The sequence below is a fragment of the Camarhynchus parvulus genome, chromosome 13 (assembly GCF_901933205.1).
Source record: "Camarhynchus parvulus chromosome 13, STF_HiC, whole genome shotgun sequence".
NCBI classification, from domain to species: Eukaryota; Metazoa; Chordata; class Aves; order Passeriformes; family Thraupidae; genus Camarhynchus; species Camarhynchus parvulus.
In genome coordinates this window covers 12,166,936-12,187,156 of record NC_044583.1, presented here as the reverse complement: position 1 = coordinate 12,187,156, position 20,221 = coordinate 12,166,936, and the positions used below count along the sequence as shown (strand labels likewise).

Sequence of the window (20,221 nt, the reverse complement as noted above, 5' to 3'; positions counted from 1 at the left end):
ATTTTCAGTTTCATCTTCTTCCAGAGGCAGTGGAGAGCATTCAACATCTTAACACCAGGACAGACAAGCACCTTCCATACTTCTGACAAAAATTCCTTCTTATCCACTTCAGGTCTGAAGCAAGGAATTAAGTACTGCAAAAATAATTATTACTTACAGCAGTTGGAAATGTAAAGGATGTGACAGAGGTATTTCTGCTTTGCTTGTAATTTTGCAACAGTTACAACAGGACCTGCCCAGCTTCAAGTTCAAGTTATTAACTTCTGCATCCAAGAAGTACTTGTTTTCAATAATTTAAATGCAAAGTGATGCACAGAAGGTATTAAAAGCTTTAGCTACCACCACCTCTACCTTGTAAACCTAGTGACTGAAGAGCCTCTTCCCCTTGGACAAACTCCAAAATACTCTTGACTTGATAAAGCAAATCTAGACCTTTTTTATTTTATTTTTTTAAACAATTTGCCAAAACTGGAATGAGAGATAAATAGAAGGCACAACAATTTTGCTTTTTTTTATACAAATACAAACTAAACATGAAAAAAACTCCCTATTTCAATAAAAAATTTCACAAGTTCAGGAAAAGTGTTTCAAGAGTCAAGTTCTAGACATTTAAAACCTATCCCACAATCCAAAATTTCAAAGTGGTAAAACAGTAGTTCGAATTCCTTGCTGTGATCATGTATCAAAAGGAAAAGAGATTCTACGGATACCCATTATTCCACTTTTACAGCGCCACAGAAAGGTGAAAGTCAATTTTTTCAAGTGGCAATGTCTCCAGACCAGAGGATGTTCATTTGACCCTCAAAGAAACACCAAGAGTTTTGCTTTTCTGCCCTTGGAATACTTGCCAAGAACTATGTTTTCCTACAGGCTCTTGAACGCATGCACGTGAAATATTATTCCGCTGACTGCACCCAAATTCATTAGAAAGAGGGGAGGAAAAAAATAAAAGAAAAAAGAAAGACATTCCTTTAGGAAAAACCACTGGTACCAAAAAAACCAAAAATCAGTCCGTAAGTTTGAGGTGAAGAAGAAAATTCAGTTCTTTTCTTTTTAAAATCCACTTTTCCTAAAACGTTGTTCCACAAAGCTGGAATCTGGGACAAGGACTAGAAAAAAAATAATCACAGAACCATAACACAAACAAAAAGGGGCCAAAATAGTATCAAACGTAGCAGTCTATAACAGGCTAGGGCCACATTCCAAGATACCCAAGGCTGAAATTCACAAATCTGCAGGAGAAAGGGTTTGCGCCATCATGCCAACATCCGCGATGAATTCACTGGCGTTGCCCGATCCCCCTTCCAGCTCCAAATCCTGGCTTCTGGGACATTCCTCCACGAGGAGGCCCTCGAATCCCACCTCCCAGCCCCCCACGAGTGCCTCCAGGTCCACGGGGTCTGTTATCTCTGCGGTCACCCTCCCTGGCAGCTCGTGTTTTCTTCTCCTCCACGTTCAGGCGCACCTCTCCCCTGAACATGATGGGCTGCAACAGAAGCACAGAAGGTGCTGTCATTAATGGGTCACCAGGAGCTCTTCAAGGTCAAGCAGATTCCTGCAACTTTGTCTCATATCCTCCTCTCCGTGAAAGACTGAAGGGTCTTAGGATTACTTACTAAACAATGGCAATAGCAAAACCATGCATCCAGTCTTAGGGCTTTACTGGAAAAAATGAAGATGTGAAGGAGTGACCCTTGAAAAGCCATCTCAGGCTTAACACTGAACATTCTGATGGGTTTCAGAAAAGCTCCCTGCATGGCTGAGGGCACATCCAGAGTCCCTGCCTACCACAGCAGGCAGGCATGGACACCCATTCTGCATTAGCAATCACTGCTGACAGGCTGAGCAGGTACCTCCTGCCTTTGTTAGCAAAATTCTTTTCAGCGTGCACACCAATACAGCTTCTTCCTTTCAGCCTCTGACAAACAAGATTCTACTTGTCCATAGAGTAAGACTCTCTCTACCTTGTCCTCCTGAAAGCTGTTTATACACTTCCTGTGTTCGGCAACCTCCCACTAGAAAAAGGCTCTGTAATGAGTTCCTACAAGCTACTTCAATGACAAAGACTGCACAGATCTTGGTAATAGGAGGGGAAAACATCACATCTACTTTAATATGCTCAAAAAAATCTAAAGGTATCAAGTACATTCTCTTCCTGTTAAGCTGAAAAACACTGTTGTCAACAGACCAAAAACCACTGCCTGGAAATTTATTTACCCTGTTGCTAAGGATCTTCTGAACAGGTTCAGGATCATCAAACACCACAAACCCAAAATTAGGGAGCTTTCCACCACTGTTGATGCGGAGTTCAACAACATTGCCATAGCCTGCAAGAGAAAAGCCAAGTTCTTGGGTCATACATTAGAATGCTCTGTTGGCCACGCCCATGGCTGCAACCCCAACCCCTCAGAGGACAGCAAAGAAACCAACTTACTTTGGAAAAAGTCTTTAAGTTCAGATTTATCCACATCATGGGGAAGGTTCCCAACAAACAGCTGATGACTGTCTGGGTATCTCACAATCCGCCTGGTTTCCACATCGCCTTGTTCACCCTCACGAACTTGAACAGAAAAGCAAAACTGATTTTAGAAAAGTCAATCCCCACAACAAACAGAAAAACAAACCATGGTCAGAATTATCACCATTAGAAAGAATCAATTCACACTGTCTATCCATTCATATAAAAAAAAGGAAAGCAGTCTACACTAGCAAGTGTGTAATGATTTGCTTTTTAATCACCTGGCTGAGGCCAAGCTTGAATTTTTACTTGAGTAAAAATTGTTTGCTTACTGACAAAAATAATGATATTTCAAAAGCTTTAATTATCACATTGCTTCCCCAAAACGTTTAAGCACAGAAAACAGCTTCTTGCAGTTTCTCTTACTTGGCCTAGGACCCCGCTGAGGTGGGATGCTCGTTCGCTGCTCCCTCACTCGCTGATCCCTCTGAGGTCTCTGAGGCGGGGTCTGGGATTCAGGCTTTGCCTCAGGGCGGGGCTGCACAAATTCAAAAAGGAGTGAACAGTTGAGAGTCAGAAATACCAGAAGGTTCAGCTTTTAAGAGCTCACTGTCAAGTTGGTAATTAAAAAAAAAAACACAGGAAAAGGTAATAGTTTTTTCCACCTGTGATTAAAATACATATTGGCTTATATGCTAAAAGCAAGCAGCATTCCCATGAACATTCCCCGTTTTCCTTCATAAGAAACAATTAATTCTCAACCCAAAAACCAAGGAATAACATCTTCATAAGGTCTACCAGGAATCACAGAATGCTAAAGTCTTTGGGGCCTGGGAAGTCAAATCAGAAGCAAGCAGATTTCATCTCTTTCCCCTGTCAGCCAGTTTAGCGCTTAAACTTCTCCAGGTGCTGGATTCCTACCTGTGAGACTGGTACTTTCACAACATGAGGTGGTATTCCTGATACTGGGACAGCCCCACTGGGAGGAAGGTTCTTGCTGGTTACTGATGCCCAGGAAAATGTCTTAAAAAAAAAAAAAAAATGATAATAACTAACTACATCTCCATCTAAAATTTATTACTGACAGGACAGCTAACAGACACAGGATACCAGGAAGAAATTTTAACTTGTACTTGAAAATCAGGAGCCAGCCAATAGCAGTTTCCCCACAATATCCTACAAATTATCTAAATTCAAAAAAGACTCCGTGTAATGACAACGGAGTCACACTTCTACTCTAGTCCTGAATTCCAGAGTTGAAGCAGGACACAGCAGTGGCCCAATACCAAGAATCACATCAAGGTTAACCAGGTATTGGATTCCTGAGTCCCAATCTGTCCACTTTTACTTTCCTTAACACTGAGAAGTGACAAAAATACCCAGGTAAAAATGAAGTCGTGTAAATAGACAGGAGAGACATACTGATGAAACCACATCAGAGAAAAGAGATCCACCATCATTACCCTGGAGTCCTCTTGCACTGCAGGAGCTGGATCAGCAGGAGCTGGAGAAGGACTCTTTTCCACAGTCTCTTCTGGAGCAGATTCCTCTAATACTGGCTCAGACTTTTCTTCCTGCACCTCTGGTTCAGGTTCCTGTTCAGGCTCTGCCTCTGGCTCAGGCTCTGCCTCTGCAGCTGTCTCTTCCAGATGTTCCTCAATGTCATTGCTATTATACAGCAGCACAAAAAGCAGGAAAAAGAGGTGGTATTGTATTTATTCTATTACTGGTGATAAGCAGTGCTACTTATGCAATACAGAAGTCAGGCTCCTGACATATGAGAGGAAGAACAAGGCCAAATAAGGCCACATTGCACAAGGATGCAAATTTTGCATTGGTACACTATGAAGCAGCAAAACAAAAAATCCAGAGTCGCCATGTTCAGTCTAACAGCATTTTAACTTCAGCTGATCAATAAACAGAATTTTTTTGACTGTCAGAAGAAAACTATTAATAACAATAAATTCATGCGACTTGTTCTAAAAGCAGCCTCACACAACAGCTGACTTCATCTATAAATATATTATTACCTGACAGCCTGCTCATAATAAGCACCACTATCATCAGGAACAGCCTCAGGTGTCTGCTGTCTTTCCTCAGGTTCCTCCCCTTCCTCCTCTGATTCTAAATAAGGTTAGAAAAGAAAAAAACCATAACACACATCTTTAGTAAGAGGCTCAAACACAAGGCACCTATCACAAAATACAGGTGAAGTTTCTGCCAAAGAACACACAAGAAGCATTTTTGAGATGTGACATAAAATAGACATTTTTTTATATTTCCACTCTTACTTTGGTTATTCAGTTTTGACCAAGGTTAAAAAACATGTTCCAAATACTTCAGAGAACAAGATTTATAACCTACAAATCTGACTGCAACTGCCAAAATAAGTCTTACAGTTCTTGTAATAGAAACAGATTATGCCAGAACAATAATCATCTGCATGTCACAACTCCTTGGTGGACCATAAAGAACTACAGGCAAGGAAAAAACCTACAAGCACATGAAATCTAACACTGATCTGTCTTCTCCAGCAAGATTTCCTTTGGTTTAGGAACGAATGTTGATATAGATCCAGAATCAAACACCAACAGAACCATCCAAAAATTTCTGCTGCTTACCCTCTGGAGGCTCAGTATCAGAGTCCCCAAAAACCTCGTCCTGGTAGCGGAAGATATCGTTGTGGACATAGAACTTGTTTGCAACAGAGCCCTAAGAGCAAATCAAAGGGAAGAACTGAATCAATTACAACAATCCAGTAATGTAAAAATTGAAATAATGTGAAAACAAGAAAGGTTTGAGCAAATCATCCTTCCCACAAGATTAATCCAAATTTGCCTCTTTTAAGAAAATAATGTTATTTGGGGCAGGAAAACGAGAAAGAAAAAACACATCACTCCTAAAACATTAAGTATGGATGGAACAAAGGAAAAAAATTGTTGAAGTGCTTTTAATTCCAATAGCTTACAACACTACAGAAGTGTAATGGACAACTTCCTGGTGTCCAAAGTATCAATTTTTATCTCCAAGTCATATTGTCAAACAGAGTGATCTTGCAACACTCCTTTTTCACTATCACTTTCAATTCTGTGACCTGCTTTGTTCAAAAAGGGTATTTAAAAATGCCATTTCAAATGCTAAGTCAGCACTTTATGAACAAGAAAATCTGGAACCCATATTTTCAAAGTGACAGGAAGCATTTCCCTCTTTCTACTACCTCTTTTTCAGTAAAAAGACCAGTTGCTAGGATAGTAAATCAAAGACAATATAATTTTAATATGATTAAGAAAAAAAAAGTGTTGCAGTAACCTAGGAGTCCAAAGTCAGGATATTTATAACTGATTTCAATATCCAAGGTCAGCGTACAACCACACAGAAATAGTGTAATTCCCAAAGGACTTTTCAGAACGTAACTGCTGAATTTTGTGGCAAATTACCTTCCCAGTCTAACCCTTGAGATTACAGCCCTGAGGCAGACAGAGCTCAGCAGTGGTGCCAGCAGCCCCTGGCAGCCCAGCACACCCACCTCAGGAGCAAGCACGAAGGTCTGCATGAACCTGCGCACGGGCTGCATGTTATTGGAGAGCTCCCCCATCACCTGCACCACCACGCCGTCGTTGAGGGTGGCGTGGGCGTCCACGTGACGGATCTTTGTGTGGCAATCCTTGAAGTTTAGTGACAGCACCTTCTTGTGGATATCCTAGGAAAGAATGGTACACGTGGGTTATGCTGCAGAAGCCATTTCTGCCAAGTAAGCAGCTTTCAGAAAAAGCAAAATCATAAAAACTGGTTTAAGATACATTCCCCAACTCTGGAGGGAGAGCTTGGCAGGATGCTTGTTAAGTTTGCTTTGCAAGCAATTTTACATTATAAGCTTTTTATGAAGGAAGCACATTTTGCCTAACTATTGCTGTCTACAGTCAAGAGGGTTTTTTCCTCCCCATTTTTTTTTCTTCTTTTACAGAAAGCACTTGAACAGTGTGGGGGTGAATCACAGCTGGATACATTTCTTTTCTCAACCATAAAGGTGACAAAATAGAAGGAAAGAACAGCTTTCTTTTGAAAAAGTTCTTACAGATTGCCCATAGACTGCATCAGCTGGTTTTCCATTGGAATCCAAGCCACCGTGGACATAGGAAGAGTTCTTTCCATAAAACCTGTTGGAAAGAAATATTTTAATGGCAAGCTTTGCTGTGTAAGAACACTGAGCCTCTATATTAGAGTGCAGTACAAATAATATACTTTCAAGTAAGTTTCCTGTCTGAATCACTAGAATAAAGCCACAAAATCTCATAATCCTGTTGCCAATCTGGGGGTGGGAGGAAAACAGAGTTCTCATGTAAGCTGTGGCATTCAGGTGTGTCAGAGACCCAGGCACCTACAACCAAAACCAAAGTCTCATGGGAGCTCATGATCCAATCCCATTATCCTCCTTCTGCATGAGGTCTCCAAAACAACACCCTGAACATCTGGGATGCTGAAGGCTCAAGTTCTAACTTCAAGCTTGAGCAAGGAGCAACGGGACTGTTTTGCTCTCCTACAGTAAAAAAAGTATTGCAGGTAAATCTTCCCTTCTGGAACTGAGAGGTTACCACCTGAAATGCCCTAAGCACCATGGCACTGCACTCTGCCAGCAGATAAAAGACTGGAATGGATTCCATGGCACAGAGTCAACTGTCCCCTGACCCAAAGGGATGAGGTCAGCTGTCCACCTAAGTGGAGAAACACTCTGAGTAACTAGACTGGATGGGGAGAGAGTGTCAGAAACTTTACCTGGCTACTCAAAACACAACAAAATGAAGTGTATCTTCATAAACAAGACTAGTTTCAGAAGGATACCTGTCACACCAAACAGGACTGATTTGTTTGGATAATGGATTATAGTCTGTTGCATATCCACAATTTCCTGACTTTCCTTTAAGAAAGAGTTGGTGTGACTCCCAGGAGAGACCAGTAGACAAGCACACAACTTATTCAATGTTTCCTCTTAGTGAGAGGGCATTTTATCAAGCCAAAAACTACAGAAATGCTCAACTAAGTGATATTTCTCCAACTTCAATTTCTATTGATTACATGCAGAAGTGGCAAACAGCATTTCACTTAGAACCAGAACTCAGATAATTAAAGAACTCCTGTAATCTTTATTATCCACCTTTTAACCCAACTGAACAAAACCAAAAGTAAATGATGCTTAGCATCTTGAATAAATCAGTTTTTTAAATGACCAAACTCAGCAAGCTAAGATACAGTAATAAGATCATTTGCCAATTTTAGCACACAAGTTAAGAAATTCACAAAGAAAACCAGCTCAAAGTGAAGTAGAGCTTTACCTGTGCAAATAGTCAGGTGCTTGGTTCAGCAGGGTATAGTACTGCCTCACGAACTCCCGCCCGACCAGCAGGGGACTTGGCTTCTCCATCACCATTTCTTTGGTCAACTGAAAACTATGGAAAAAAACAAAAGCTCCATAAACCATGAGCATTTCAAATGGCTGTTCTCATCCTGATTGCATAAGCCACCTAATCACAGCAGAAAGCACGCACCAGGACTGTTTTACCCCTGTAAGCAGTTTAAGCAATGTGTTTTCAGAGTCATCAGAGTTTTGGTGCCAGGGAGAGGATTCCTGGGTACCAAACCAGAGGTGGGAGAGGCTGCAAGGTCGAGGTAGGTCACCTCATAACCTGCCAGTAGTTAAGCATCCCACATATCCTCAGGAAAAAGCAGGTGGCAAGCAAGTAAGGTTCTTCAAGAGGATTTGCTAAGTGGCTAAGACATTTACAGTCAATCCAAATTCTACTTACCTCACTTGACTTCACAATCAGAATTAAAAGTCAGATGTTCTCAGGCAAAGCCTGTGCTACTGTATTAAGGGCATTTTTAGAAGGTCACAATAAGTCCAATCTATTTTTATCAGCAGCACAGCACTACTTGCTATGAGTGTCAAGCACTCTGGAGGAATATTAGATTATATTAAAATTATTATGCTACAAACTAACACATGCTGCTCTTCCCCGACTTCCACCAATCACAGCAAGTCATTTCTCACTTAAATTCAGACCACCAGCCAAGTGAGCAGCACCACCCATGCCCAGGGAGAAATCCATCTGGGTACCTTCTACCTACCTTCCATGGAGCTAATAAGTTACAAAAATAAAGTATTTGCAGGTAGGTTACAGAATACATGTATCTTCAGCCCAAACCAAAGCACATCCCAACACTTCCTTGTTATTGAATACTCAAACACTGTTCAAATCCATTCAAAATAGTTTTAAACCCACAGAGATAAACATCAATAGCAGGGCATGTTCTTAGTACCAAATACAGAACCAACAGCAGATTTTCTGCTTCACACTCAGTTGTACCAATCAGTAGAGAATGGGGGCTTAGTTCTTTCAGCAGCAAAACTGTTTGCTTTCTCCCCACTACTGACCCCCAATGTCCTTCACAACAGAGCCCTTTTCCCAACCACATGGTATTCAAATTCCATATGCACACTCTTCAGGTGTGACAAACAAATCAAAACAGACACTATTCAGCTGAGCCCTCTAAAAAGCAATTCGGGAATCATCAATTGCTTATCTGCTTTTATTTAATACTGATAACTATAAATAGTGACAAGAAATTATGGCATCAATGACGGGGGGGAAACCCAGACGGGATCACAGCCAGAACACAGAATGGGAGGAAAAAAAGGAAGCCAAATTAAGTAGTCTTTTAGCATAGAATAATTCAGAAGGAGCCTGCAAAAGCTCATGCCAAGCCAGGCATGCCTGGGGACAAGCTTTCTCTTGTCACTATACCCAAGAGCATCCCACATCCTGGGAAAACTGAGTTGCCCACAACTTATCCATCAAACATAGCAAAAGGGAAAGAAAAAGAGTGGCTTTCCCACCTGCCTGTACTCAGCCCTGTCCCAGTTCATTCAAGGATCTTAAACATTTGATACTCACTGTATTTAGTGAATTTCAGAGAACTTGTCCTTTAGACATCAAAAACTGACAAGAGAGCAGAGCTTCTAGAGACAGAGGTGACCAAGCTGGTGTTAATTTTAAACACAACGTACACAGGGCCACAAAGGAAATCACAACCACACTGCTGGATGGACCAAAAATGCATAACAGAAGCTTTAAGCCTCAAAGAGATGAATGTACTTAGGAAGATGCCATGGAAGCTGGTACTCTGAGTGAAGCTAAGTCCAAATGAACCTGGCAAATTTCATCTATCTCAATCAATGGTCAAATACCCAACACATGGTAATCAAGGGACAAGGCAATGTTTAGCCACACTGTCAGAACCTCCAGGTAACAGATCCAAGGATGTGATCACACCAAGCTCCCAGCAGCGGCCAGAATGCACTGCAATCAACTTTGCTGGAGGAATGCAGCTAAGACTCAAGCTGAAGACACAACAGCAGAGCCATGATTTTGTATACATTGAGGTGCTTTGCTCTGCTTTTAATATAATCACACGTTACCACCTTTTAAAGTCTAGAAAAAATGAGAAATTTCCCCATTCTATTTTAAAACACACTTTTCTCTAAGTTTAAACACAGCAAGAAAGATCTAGTGAGCTCCAGAAAATGTGTCCATGAACTCCCTCTCTACACCAGGATATGTGCCTATCACCACCACACAAAGAAATGTTACCTACATGATAATGTGCAGAAAAAGTAAAACTGAATATGACCTAGAACTTAAAGAAGCTTTTCAAAACATTCAGAAGCTTTCAGCTGTTAGAGGATTTTCAAGAGTTAACCATGCAGAAAAGAAGAAATCGTCAATGGCTGGGTCTGGCCTGCAGGAAATGTTCAGATTCTGCAAACCGCTTTCATTTCAGGAAGGTTCTACTATCTGGGGTTTTGCAGAAGCCTTTGAACTCAAAAAGTAATGTATTACAGATACAGATGTCCAACACCCACAGCACAGTCTGAGGTGACAAAAACCTCCAAGAGATGAACTCTTGCCTTCTACTGCATGTTAAATGAGATAGCCATAAAACATTATCAGACAGTAAGAGAATACAGCAAAGGTAAAGTACAGCTAAGAGGTGACTACCACTGCTGACTTCCTCATCCCACTTTGTTTCCTCTTGAGCATCTGTGAAGCTCCAGAACGAGCAGGCCAAGCCTAAAGCAGTGGGAGCAGAAGTGGCAGAAAGACATGACCTGCACTTTTAGCTCCAGTCAGCTTAACTAACAAGGCAGGATTTCTTGGCTCCACAACAGTTAAAAATTTGCTTCTGTGCCGACAGTTTACAGTCCTACCATACACCACATCACCATTTGGAGAATTACAGGAGGCACTCTTAATTTCTTTGTGAAGATACAGTTTCCCTGCAATTCAAGCTTATTCCTACAAATATAAATAGGCAGTTTTCCATTCAGTTCTGATAAATGATGAATTGGGCTCTTCTGAGAATTATTTTCAAGCTTCCTAGAACACCCATGTACAAAGCCTGACATTCTAACATTATGGCAAAATCTTCCTGTAGCACTTAAAGTTCAACAGCTGATTCACCAACAGCTCTTTCAGATTTCTGTTCTTCAGTGAAAGCTCTCCCCTACATTAACCCATAGACACATCATCTTCTGTGCTGGACTCAAGAAATATTGGAAGTGAAGGGGCTTGATTAGGTCTGTCATACTTACACGCTTAAAAATATGCATAAAAGAACTTCTCTCCTGCTAAGGGTGAAAAATCTATCAGAACTAACTCCTAACATGAAAAGAGGAATTGCTGAGTGCCCAGTTGTTCTCAAGTAGATCTGAAAAGAAACTGGAAAGACCTACATGACCTAATCAGAGGACAACAATCTGTTTTTACTGCTGCTGCACCTGCTGCTACGTTGCCAGTTGCCATCTGCTCCTGTTCTCCAGCCAGCACAACCTGAATGGTGGAAGCCAAGCATCTCCTCAGAGAACATTTGCTCCCTACCACTCATGAGCAATTTACTACTCCACTATTCCCTGATCCAAGAAAAACTGCTAATACTTTAAACTACATTTTCATTGCAAAGCACATAATAGCACCAAATGTTTGAACTGTCACTATGCTACTCCTGATAAAAGCTTATCCACACATTTTCCTGTCAATTGACATAATGATGAAAGGGTGAAAATTGATAGGAAGACCCGAAAATCTGATTATTTTCGATTCATTCATAATCATGCATTCATATTATCCCATAAGTAAAACAAATCGGATAAGTCAAATTTTAACAAGTACACCATAACAATTCTGCAGCATAACTGAGCCCCTTCTTTAAGCCAAGGGCTTAGAGGAAGACAAATACCTCCTTTACAGTGGTTATCACCTGGCTGATGGAAAATTCCACCATCTGTTACAATGTTCCCACTTGGCAGAAAAACAATGTCAAGCACTGAATTTCTGAAAAAGTGTTATGTAAATTAGAGCCATTTATGTAAATTCCACATTAGCAAATTCAGATTTAGGCCCACAAAACCTATTAGTATATTAGTGTTCAGAAAAATGGACTCAGCACTCACATCTAGCATGGGTTATTATTTTCTTACCAAAGTGCAATGTGGTAAAAGCAAACTAATCACTGCTGTCCCAACTCAATTTGTTTGGGGTTTTTGTGGATTTGGGTTTTTTTTTACATTTTTGAATCAGGCAAGTTTAGCCTGAATGTTGTTTCTACTGGACTTCCTACACAACAGAACTGTGTGCTATGCTCATCACGGGATGTTTGGGCTCTCAGGACAACCAGTCCCAAGACCCAGACAAAAAGCCCCCTGGCCTGATATAACAAGCCAAAGGACCAAAACCCAAATTTCACTTCCCATAGAGTGTGGCAATTTTAAACTTCTGTTAAGAAAAAAAGTTAGAACTAACAAGAAGACAAATTAAAATTGAATCATAATCTCAACAGGCTCTGATGTGTTTTTAACATTAGCCTCATTTCTTTGTTCTCTGCCATCTTTAATTACTTTTTGTTTTACTTGCATTTTAATACAAGGAACCTTCTCAAGAAACCCAAAGTTCCTACAATGCATTCTAGTCCTGAGGGGAATACTACACACAGCTCACCCCTTCTCCTTTGGCTACTCAAGTGCTATAAGGTGACAATCTGAACTCCACTCCTTCCACCTCTACAAACTGGCGGAGTTTACAGGGTGCCAAAACACCATTTGAGACTATCAAACTTCTCACACAACCCCAATCCCTCATTTTGGTATCAGTGAATTCCTTAACTTAAAAAGGCTTTTTGGAAATTGAAGAAACAACAGGAGAAGCTTACACAGAAAAGAGGTGTCTGTATCTAAGCACAATACAACACAAATGTGGCAAACAGCAATTTTGCTGGAAATTAAAGGTCTGGTCAATAGTTAATAGGATTGCATAATTAAGTGTCATTTGGGATTTCTCCAAGTTGCTTAGCAACAGGTGAGCATGCTCAAAGCCACAAATCATTTATTTAGATGGAATAATCAGCTCTAGAAGCAGTTATTGCTGCTGTTATTGACAAAAAAATTTAAAGTAATGGAAGAAAACACCAGTAGGCCTCTAAAAGGGATAATACAAAGTTTAACTACAAAACAACAAATACAGTTAATTCCAACTCTCCATACACTTTACATGACCAGCATCTGCTCTACTGCTGACCAAGCAATAAAAGAAAAAAAAACATGAGGCTGGTACCTGTGTGAACCATGATACAAAACATTAAAGTGCACAATGGAACACAAGCTAAACTTGCACCCCATGGCAAATTCCAGGGCCCATCTCAGCTGGGGATTTATATCATCACACCAGCTTGCTCAGGTAGATGAGTGATGTTAAGGAAATGTGTATTTAAACACAAAGACAACAGATACACTGAGATACCCTTATTTTAATACAGCCTTAAATATCCAAGGGGAACAAAGACACCAAAAACAATCCAGTTGTTGACCTGAGCTTCAATTACAGAGAGCTGAAAATGCACCTCAAATAAGCAGGCAAATCAAGTCCCAAAACACTAATCTGCTTTAAAAAATAGGTCTCATTACTTGCCTCCCACTGGATGCAGAGGCAGACAATGTCACTGGGACAGAGTCCCAGCAGCACAGCCTATATTTCATTACAGCTGCCTACCTGTAACCAGCTCATCTTTTCTGCCTTTTGACAGATTCAGAGACAAAGTATTCAGCCTGGAAGAAGTTATCTTAAGTCAGCACTATTCCAAAGGAGGCAAGATGCTTGGTAGCCAAAGTCAGTAGAAGCTCAATGATGGGGTAAGTTATGCAATAAACAAATATTTGAGGACAAGTTGCGAAGTTACCAGCATTCAACTCTTACTAGCATCTCCAGGAAACACTGAGAGTCTGTAAGGTGAATGTATTCACCAGGACCTTCCAGAAGCAGGCAGTGAATGAAGTGTCAGACATATCATGCAGACAGAGGAGCCTTTAATAATCTTCCAAACACCTAATAAAACGTGGATCTAGACTGTCAAACTTAGCACAGCTATTTCTCCTTTCACTTGTGACTCATCTCCACTCTATGACCCACACAACCTACAAAGTCAGGCAGGCCTACATTCATAAGATACTTCAGGTGTGACAGAGAACTAGAACCTAAAAAAATAATCACACAGCAATCTCCAGGCAATCAGCTTTCTTTATGCTTAATTATCCAGATGCAGCAGAAAAGCAGAGCAATACCTAAGCCCCTTCTGAGACACACTGACAAGGGACTCTCTAGAAAAGCCAAGTATCACACCAACACATGGATAAGAAAAATTAAGTAGAAGCTTGACTATTTTCTAATCAAATCATCCAATCAAACAAAATTTAAGCACAATAAAAGAAGTTTCCATCACAAGATTAAAAAATAATTCAGAATTACATTCAGCACTGCTCATGCTAGTACCAAAACCCCTCTGCCTGCCAGTGGCAGATGGGAAGCCTTACTCAGCAGCAATGCACAGCCCTTCAAACACTGGGAGAATACAAATAAACAAGGCAGCAATTGCTGAAGAGCTGTCAGTGTAGAAGTCTGCCTGTGTTTTTGCTAACAAACCTAAGTGTGATCCACAAGTTCATGGATATGATGGAGTCTGCCATTTCTTAGACAAAATTCAGCACTTGTGTTTTTCAGCTCTACCAAGCAAGAAAGAGACAAACTGAAGGTTTCTAATGCTTTCAGTCAGAATCTAAAAGAAAAGAGATAATTTTGGAGAAATGTTATTTCCAGGACATTAAGCTCAAAAGCAGATTAAAAACAAAAACATCACTTGAAGTGTAAGTCAGGGTACCTGACATCAGCAAACCCTACAGCTAAGGGAGGAACATTCATCTGGGTAAGGAAAATGATACCAAACACTATTCCTGTGGCTAACAGCATAAAGCTCCAAACACAAATAGCAAATTAGGTCCTGCTTACAAGAGAAGAAAAAAAAAATCAAACCCAAAAGAATCCTGAAAACCTGCTATTAAAACTCTCAACAAGGTGCTTAGGTTTTCTATTCATCCCTCAAACATTTTGCCTTCCCTGGCCGCTGAGCTTAGTATGATGTGGGTTTGGGGTTTTCCTTCCTTTTTAAAGCTGTTTCACCTGGCTTCCAAGTTTCTACTTGATACTAATCATCACTTCTATTCAGCAGTCACCTGCTGTAACATTAAACTAAAGTGATTTGTCCTGAGCCTAATGAGCAACACTTCATATCCTCACAAAAAGAGAGCTCTCTTGCATTTAGCACTACAGAAAAACAGGTGGCCCTCGTGTTTTGACAGAAATCAAAAAGAAACTCCTCTTCAAAATCTCAGTTCTCTGAAAACTCAAAGCTTTGAGAATTCCCAGAAATATTCCCACATTTTAATAATCCTAAAATCAGATTGATTATCCTAAATGAGCTCTCAAATGGGGGGAAGGATTTGCCTTTCTAACTGAACTTATTTTAACCTCATGGACCCCTCAGTTAGAAGCAATGTTTTTCTGCAAAATTATATTTTAAACATGCAAATTTCATCCTGAAAGGCAGTAGGATAGCACTGAATGGTTTGTTTACTTTTTCTTTAATAAGAAATAAGTCAGCTTTCTGCCTCTACTGCTCTCCAGACTGCTTCATGATAAAGCAGCTATTTAGACCCTGTGATTTTGCCATTAGAACAGGTTTTGTTTTGACATCCAAGAGCTGCTCCAACATCTCGATGAAGTTGGCAGCAGGTCCAGTCATCTTCTCTTAGGTCTGCAAATTTTCCATTTGGCTCCAGTGCAGCTTCTTAAAGTAAAAAAGCAAAAGTTACTCTTCAGCAGTCAGAAGAGGCAGATCAGAACCCTGAGCTACAGCAACACTATAGCAAAATTCAAGCTTAATGCCACTCAGATTAGAATCACCAAGATTAAGATTCAAAATATTTTCTGCATGCCAAGCAACAGAGAACTGTAAAGAGAATCAACTCTTTCACCTCTGCCCGCTTAGGTCACAGAAGAGGCTTAAACCTGATGTATCAGCTGTATCCTGGCACTCAGGACTGACCCATCCCAGCACTGTTACATTAAAAACACAACACAGCCAGCCTAGCAGCAGGCAGGAAACAGCACAGGGCAGAGCAGATGGAAATGGAAGATGGGCACCAGCCCTTTGCAGTGCAGAGCTGCACGTTTGCCTCAGCAAGGAATCAGGTTCAGCACAGATCACTCCTACATAACTGACAGCAGCCAGGTCCTGCTCTGAAAGCTGCACTGCACCAGCCATGGCCTCCTGGAAGAGCTCCAGACTTAATATAGCAAAGCTGGGACCTCCAGCCAGCACAACTCACTGCCTGCAAAGTTTAAGGAGTCTTTTACGTACCTGAGGATCAGACTTCTCGTTTTCTTTTTAATTACTCAATGAGGTAGCTTAAGGTTATCAAGTCTACTAGTAGGTACCCCAGGAAATCAAATAACTACTTAAACTCAGCAGATTTTATATAGGCACCTGTAAAAAAAAAATCACCCAGTCTTCTAGAGCAAACTACCACTTTGGGTTTATTCCATGCAGAGAAGCCTGTAGCCAGCACAGCAACCAGCACCACCCTGCTGAAGTCCTGCTCTGCTTGGATTCCCTCTTTGATTCTTCAGTCCTGTCAGGCAAAAAGGCCCAGGTGCTAATATTAAAAACTAAATAGTGTTTTCTAATTGTAACAGGACATTTACGCCATCCTTATGAGTGCTCTCTCATCAGGTCCCACTGTTTTGAACAGAAATACCAAGATGTACTTAAAACAACATCACCTTTGCTTTATTTCCCTCTCAGTAAAGCGTTGCTCTGTATGTTTGCCTTACAATTTGCAACGTGAAAAATAAAGCTCTGAAACAAAGAATCTGCTGTTTCATCAAGTGCCTAAAGATTCTGTTTAAAATTCAGGGGTTCAAACTCCATCAGATGTGTTGAACTCTACCGATGCTGTTGTGCCAGCACCAAAGGGAGCAGCAGAGCAGTGGTCCTGCCATCACAGCACAAACAAATCCTTTTGTTGTTTCTCACACTGCAAATGCAAAGATTTCCAACCGAAATCCTGATGGGCTTGGCACACATTGATTAAGTCTTGTCCACCAGGTTTTCTTCTTCAATTTTAATTACGTTTCCTTGCCTTCAACTTAAGGAGTCCACACTTAAAACAATCTAGCAAAAAAAGGGCAAATTCACCCCAGTCAGGAACTGGGGCCACTCTTCACGTCCTGATGTATACAAGCCTAAGGTTTTTAAAAATACTTATATTTATAAAATTGTGATATAGATTTGCAAATGTGCCAGCATTGATTTTTTTCCCCTAACAGACTTTGTACAATTACACTTTCTAGCAGGTTTCAGTAGTGCCTTTCAGGCAAACCAGTCCCTGCAACACGTGATGCTGTCAAAAAGGTCGTGAGATTTCCATCATAAAGATAAGGATGTAAGACTTTAAGCACATGAATACTTCCAGCTAACTTTCAAATTAGCTACATATACCATCCACTAAAAAAAAAAGCTAGACTCACAAATTTACAATATTATATATGGTGACTGAAACATCCCAGGAAAGGTGAGTTCAGTTCACAGGATGAGAAGATGCTACCATCAGCATCATGGAAGTATCACAGAGCTACCTAGAAAAATGGTTTGGCTTATTCTTTACAGATAGAGAATAAGAAAAGTGAAAATCTAGTCGAAGGGAAAAATATCAGGAAAGATCTGAAATGCAGTTTTTGTCTGTCAACTTCTGCACTTCCCTTTATGACATCAATCTAACAAGCTTTGTTAGCTAAAAAAAAAAATCCAACACACCCCTCCCCACGTTTGATTTATGGCATCTGGAAGCATCAGCTTCCAAAGCTTGATAGCAGTGTCCAGATTTCCTAAATCTGTCACTCCTGGCTGTGAGAGCAGGGGCTTGCCAAAAATAGCACACAGTGGAAACATGGCGGCTTGCTGCAAATGCTGCTTTCCCCGGTGGTGGAACAAAAAAATCCTTCTTTTGGTAAAGACTACTTATTCTGTTCATGCAAGCCTTAACACAGAAGATCACCAGGTAAGCCCGCTGAGAATGAGGAAAGCGGTAGAATACCCAGATCAACACTGGGAGCTACTGGGAGATGTATGGAAACCTTTTCTCTGGGGTTTCTCCAGCACGTACATCTGGGGCCTTACAGGATGCTGGAAAGTCTCATTACAAGCACTACCTCGCATTTAAATCTTAGCTTAATCTCGGATTCAGCCAAGGTCATGCGGTAAACCAGGTTAAAATCCATGCTCTCCTGCTCGAATTATAACTTCCTTCACCTATAAAGTTATAGCAAGGGAGGCACCCCGAGCTGATCCCCAGGTCCGGACCGCGCGAGCAGCCAGCGCTGCCCCTCCATCCACAGCTACAGCTCCCCCTGAACCGGGAACGCCTCGGCCTTTGGGTGGGCTCCTCCCCGGCCCCACCTGCCCAAAACAAAACCCAAAAGCGGAGAGCGAAAAATCAACCCTCCGAGCCTGGAAAGCCGAGAACAAAGCTCGACCCGCACACCTCGCCTCGCACAATGCGGGCCCGCGAGCAGCCGATCCCCCGCCGCCCCCCCCCGCCCCGCATCGCTCCCGCTGGCATCTCCGAGGCCGCCGCGGCACCGGGAGCTCGGGCGAGGGCTGCGGAGCCCGCGGGGGCCGCGCGGCCGCGGGTCGGGCGGGAGGGCGCCGGCGCCCGCCACAAAGCGCCGCGGGGAGCGGGCGGGATGAGGGGGAGGAAAGGAGGCACCAGCAGCGCCGTCCCGCACGGCCCGCGGCCTACTGAGAGCCGGGGGCGCCTCGGAGCCGGGGCGGTGCGTGCGGCCCGCGGTCCCCCCGGGAAGGCGCGGCCGCGCCGGTGTCTCCCCGCGCCCCCCCATCCCCTCACCTGCGGGCAGAGCGGGACGGGAGCGGAGGCGCCGCTTCACCACAGGGCCCGGCGGACGAGAAGCGCCTCACGCAACGGCGTGCTCTGCCGCCGGCTACATATATCCGGCGCGCAGCCTACCCCAGCGGGCGCGGCCCAGCCAGTCAGAGAGCGGCGCTCGCCCTCACTCGGATGCCGGTTGGCTCACAGCAGTGAAGAGGCGGGCGGAGAGCTGATGGGCAGCTCAGCCAGCCAACCATGCGGCAGCCCTCCGGGGCGGGGAGAGTGATTGACAGACGGGGAGAACCAATGGGAGGTGGGCAACTGCTGATAGATTTGCGCTTTGGCCAATGGGACGACGCTCCCCGCGCCAGCAGGCGCGCAAGGCGGCGCGCGCCGGACGCCGCAGTGTGGTTGAGCCGCACTGCAGCGCCCTTGAGAAGGTGCTGGTAAACCCCGTTATAGATGGGGCGGGCCCCGCGGGGCGCGGCGGCCAATGGGAGGGCGCGCTGGGCGCTGACGGACAGTTCCCAGCCGCGGCTCTTAAAGGGGCAGGCGGCCGCCACGCGGGGCGGCATCCCGCGCTCCGCAGCGCTCCCTGCTGGAGGGAGGGAGGGGGCGCTAACATGGCGGCGGGCGCCATGAGGGAGCTGAAGGGGCTCTCAGGGCCCAGCCCCCGCGGCCGAGCGCTGCGCACTCCCAGGCAGTGGCCGCCCACTTTGGCTGTGTCTCCACAAGCTGCTTGGGGCTCACCTGTCCCACGCACCTGAGAGAAACCCCCAGTGCGGGTGGGCGAAAGGAGCTGCTCACCTCAAGGCACCTCCATCACACCCAGCCCAGCCGCTCACGCCAAGCCAAAGGTGGTGGTCACCGGTGGTCACTGACCCCTGGCCATCCCGGGAGGCTCATCCAGCTGCTGCTTTTCCCTCACAGCTTCTGAACAAAGCAGACTCAAGCATCGTTTGCCCCAGAGGAAAGCCAATGCAAGCGGGAGCGTTTTCTAACACACCTACAAAGGAGGAGAAAGGCCTGGAAGTTCTCAGATCCTTTTGCTCACCAGCAGGCACTGGTCCAGGGACCCCGGCGAGCAGGAGGGAATGGGAGCAGGCAGTGAGCCAGAGCTAAGCAGCTTCCAGGCAGCCATAGCTTTCCATTTGTTTGTGTCACATCCCATCCCACACGTATCTATGACATGAAGCACTCAGAGATGGATTTCACCTATAAAAATGACTTCCTGCCCACCGCCACATCCCTGAGCGCTGCCTAAACCCCTCCCTGCCATGCCTGGCAGCAAGGGATACAGACAGGATTGGCACGGGGCCACCCTCGGCATTAATATCCTCCCCCAATACCTCTGACTATTTTTAGCCTAAGCCATGCTGCAATCTGCCAGTTCATAAATCAGCACTGCAGACTTTTACAAAGTTTAACGTGACCCGGCA

The 20,221-nt window shown here is 43.3% G+C and overlaps 1 protein-coding gene across 2 annotated transcripts; it reads right to left on the bottom strand.

Moving 5' to 3' along the window:
- Positions 1–412: 412 nt before the first annotated feature.
- Positions 413–18,958, bottom strand: G3BP1 (G3BP stress granule assembly factor 1). 2 transcript variants are annotated; one of them, XM_030957230.1, is made up of 12 exons: positions 18,801–18,958; positions 7,789–7,902; positions 6,534–6,615; positions 5,985–6,158; positions 5,080–5,170; positions 4,489–4,582; positions 3,922–4,126; positions 3,380–3,481; positions 2,885–2,996; positions 2,435–2,560; positions 2,218–2,348; positions 413–1,486 (listed from the first exon to the last, which is right to left on the bottom strand). In XM_030957230.1, the coding sequence occupies exons 2-12, from the start codon at positions 7,881–7,883 to the stop codon at positions 1,280–1,282; spliced, it is 1,419 nt and encodes a 472-aa protein (XP_030813090.1). In that variant the 5' UTR covers positions 7,884–7,902; positions 18,801–18,958; the 3' UTR covers positions 413–1,279. The 2 variants fall into 2 exon arrangements, with proteins under 2 accessions (XP_030813090.1, XP_030813091.1); XM_030957231.1 differs by having other exon boundaries at positions 2,218–2,327.
- Between the last annotated feature and the right edge of the window lie 1,263 nt (positions 18,959–20,221).

Excerpts from the sequence above, each read along its gene's own strand:
- G3BP1 (XM_030957230.1), bottom strand. The coding sequence starts at position 7,883 with ATGGTGATGGAGAAGCCAAGTCCCCTGCTGGTCGGGCGGGAGTTCGTG. Across the intron at positions 4,583-5,079 it reads TGATACTGAGCCTCCAGAGG|AATCAGAGGAGGAAGGGGAG; the intron begins GTAAGCAGCAGA and ends AACCTTATTTAG. Across the intron at positions 3,482-3,921 it reads CAGTGCAAGAGGACTCCAGG|ACATTTTCCTGGGCATCAGT; the intron begins GTAATGATGGTG and ends TTTTTTTTTAAG.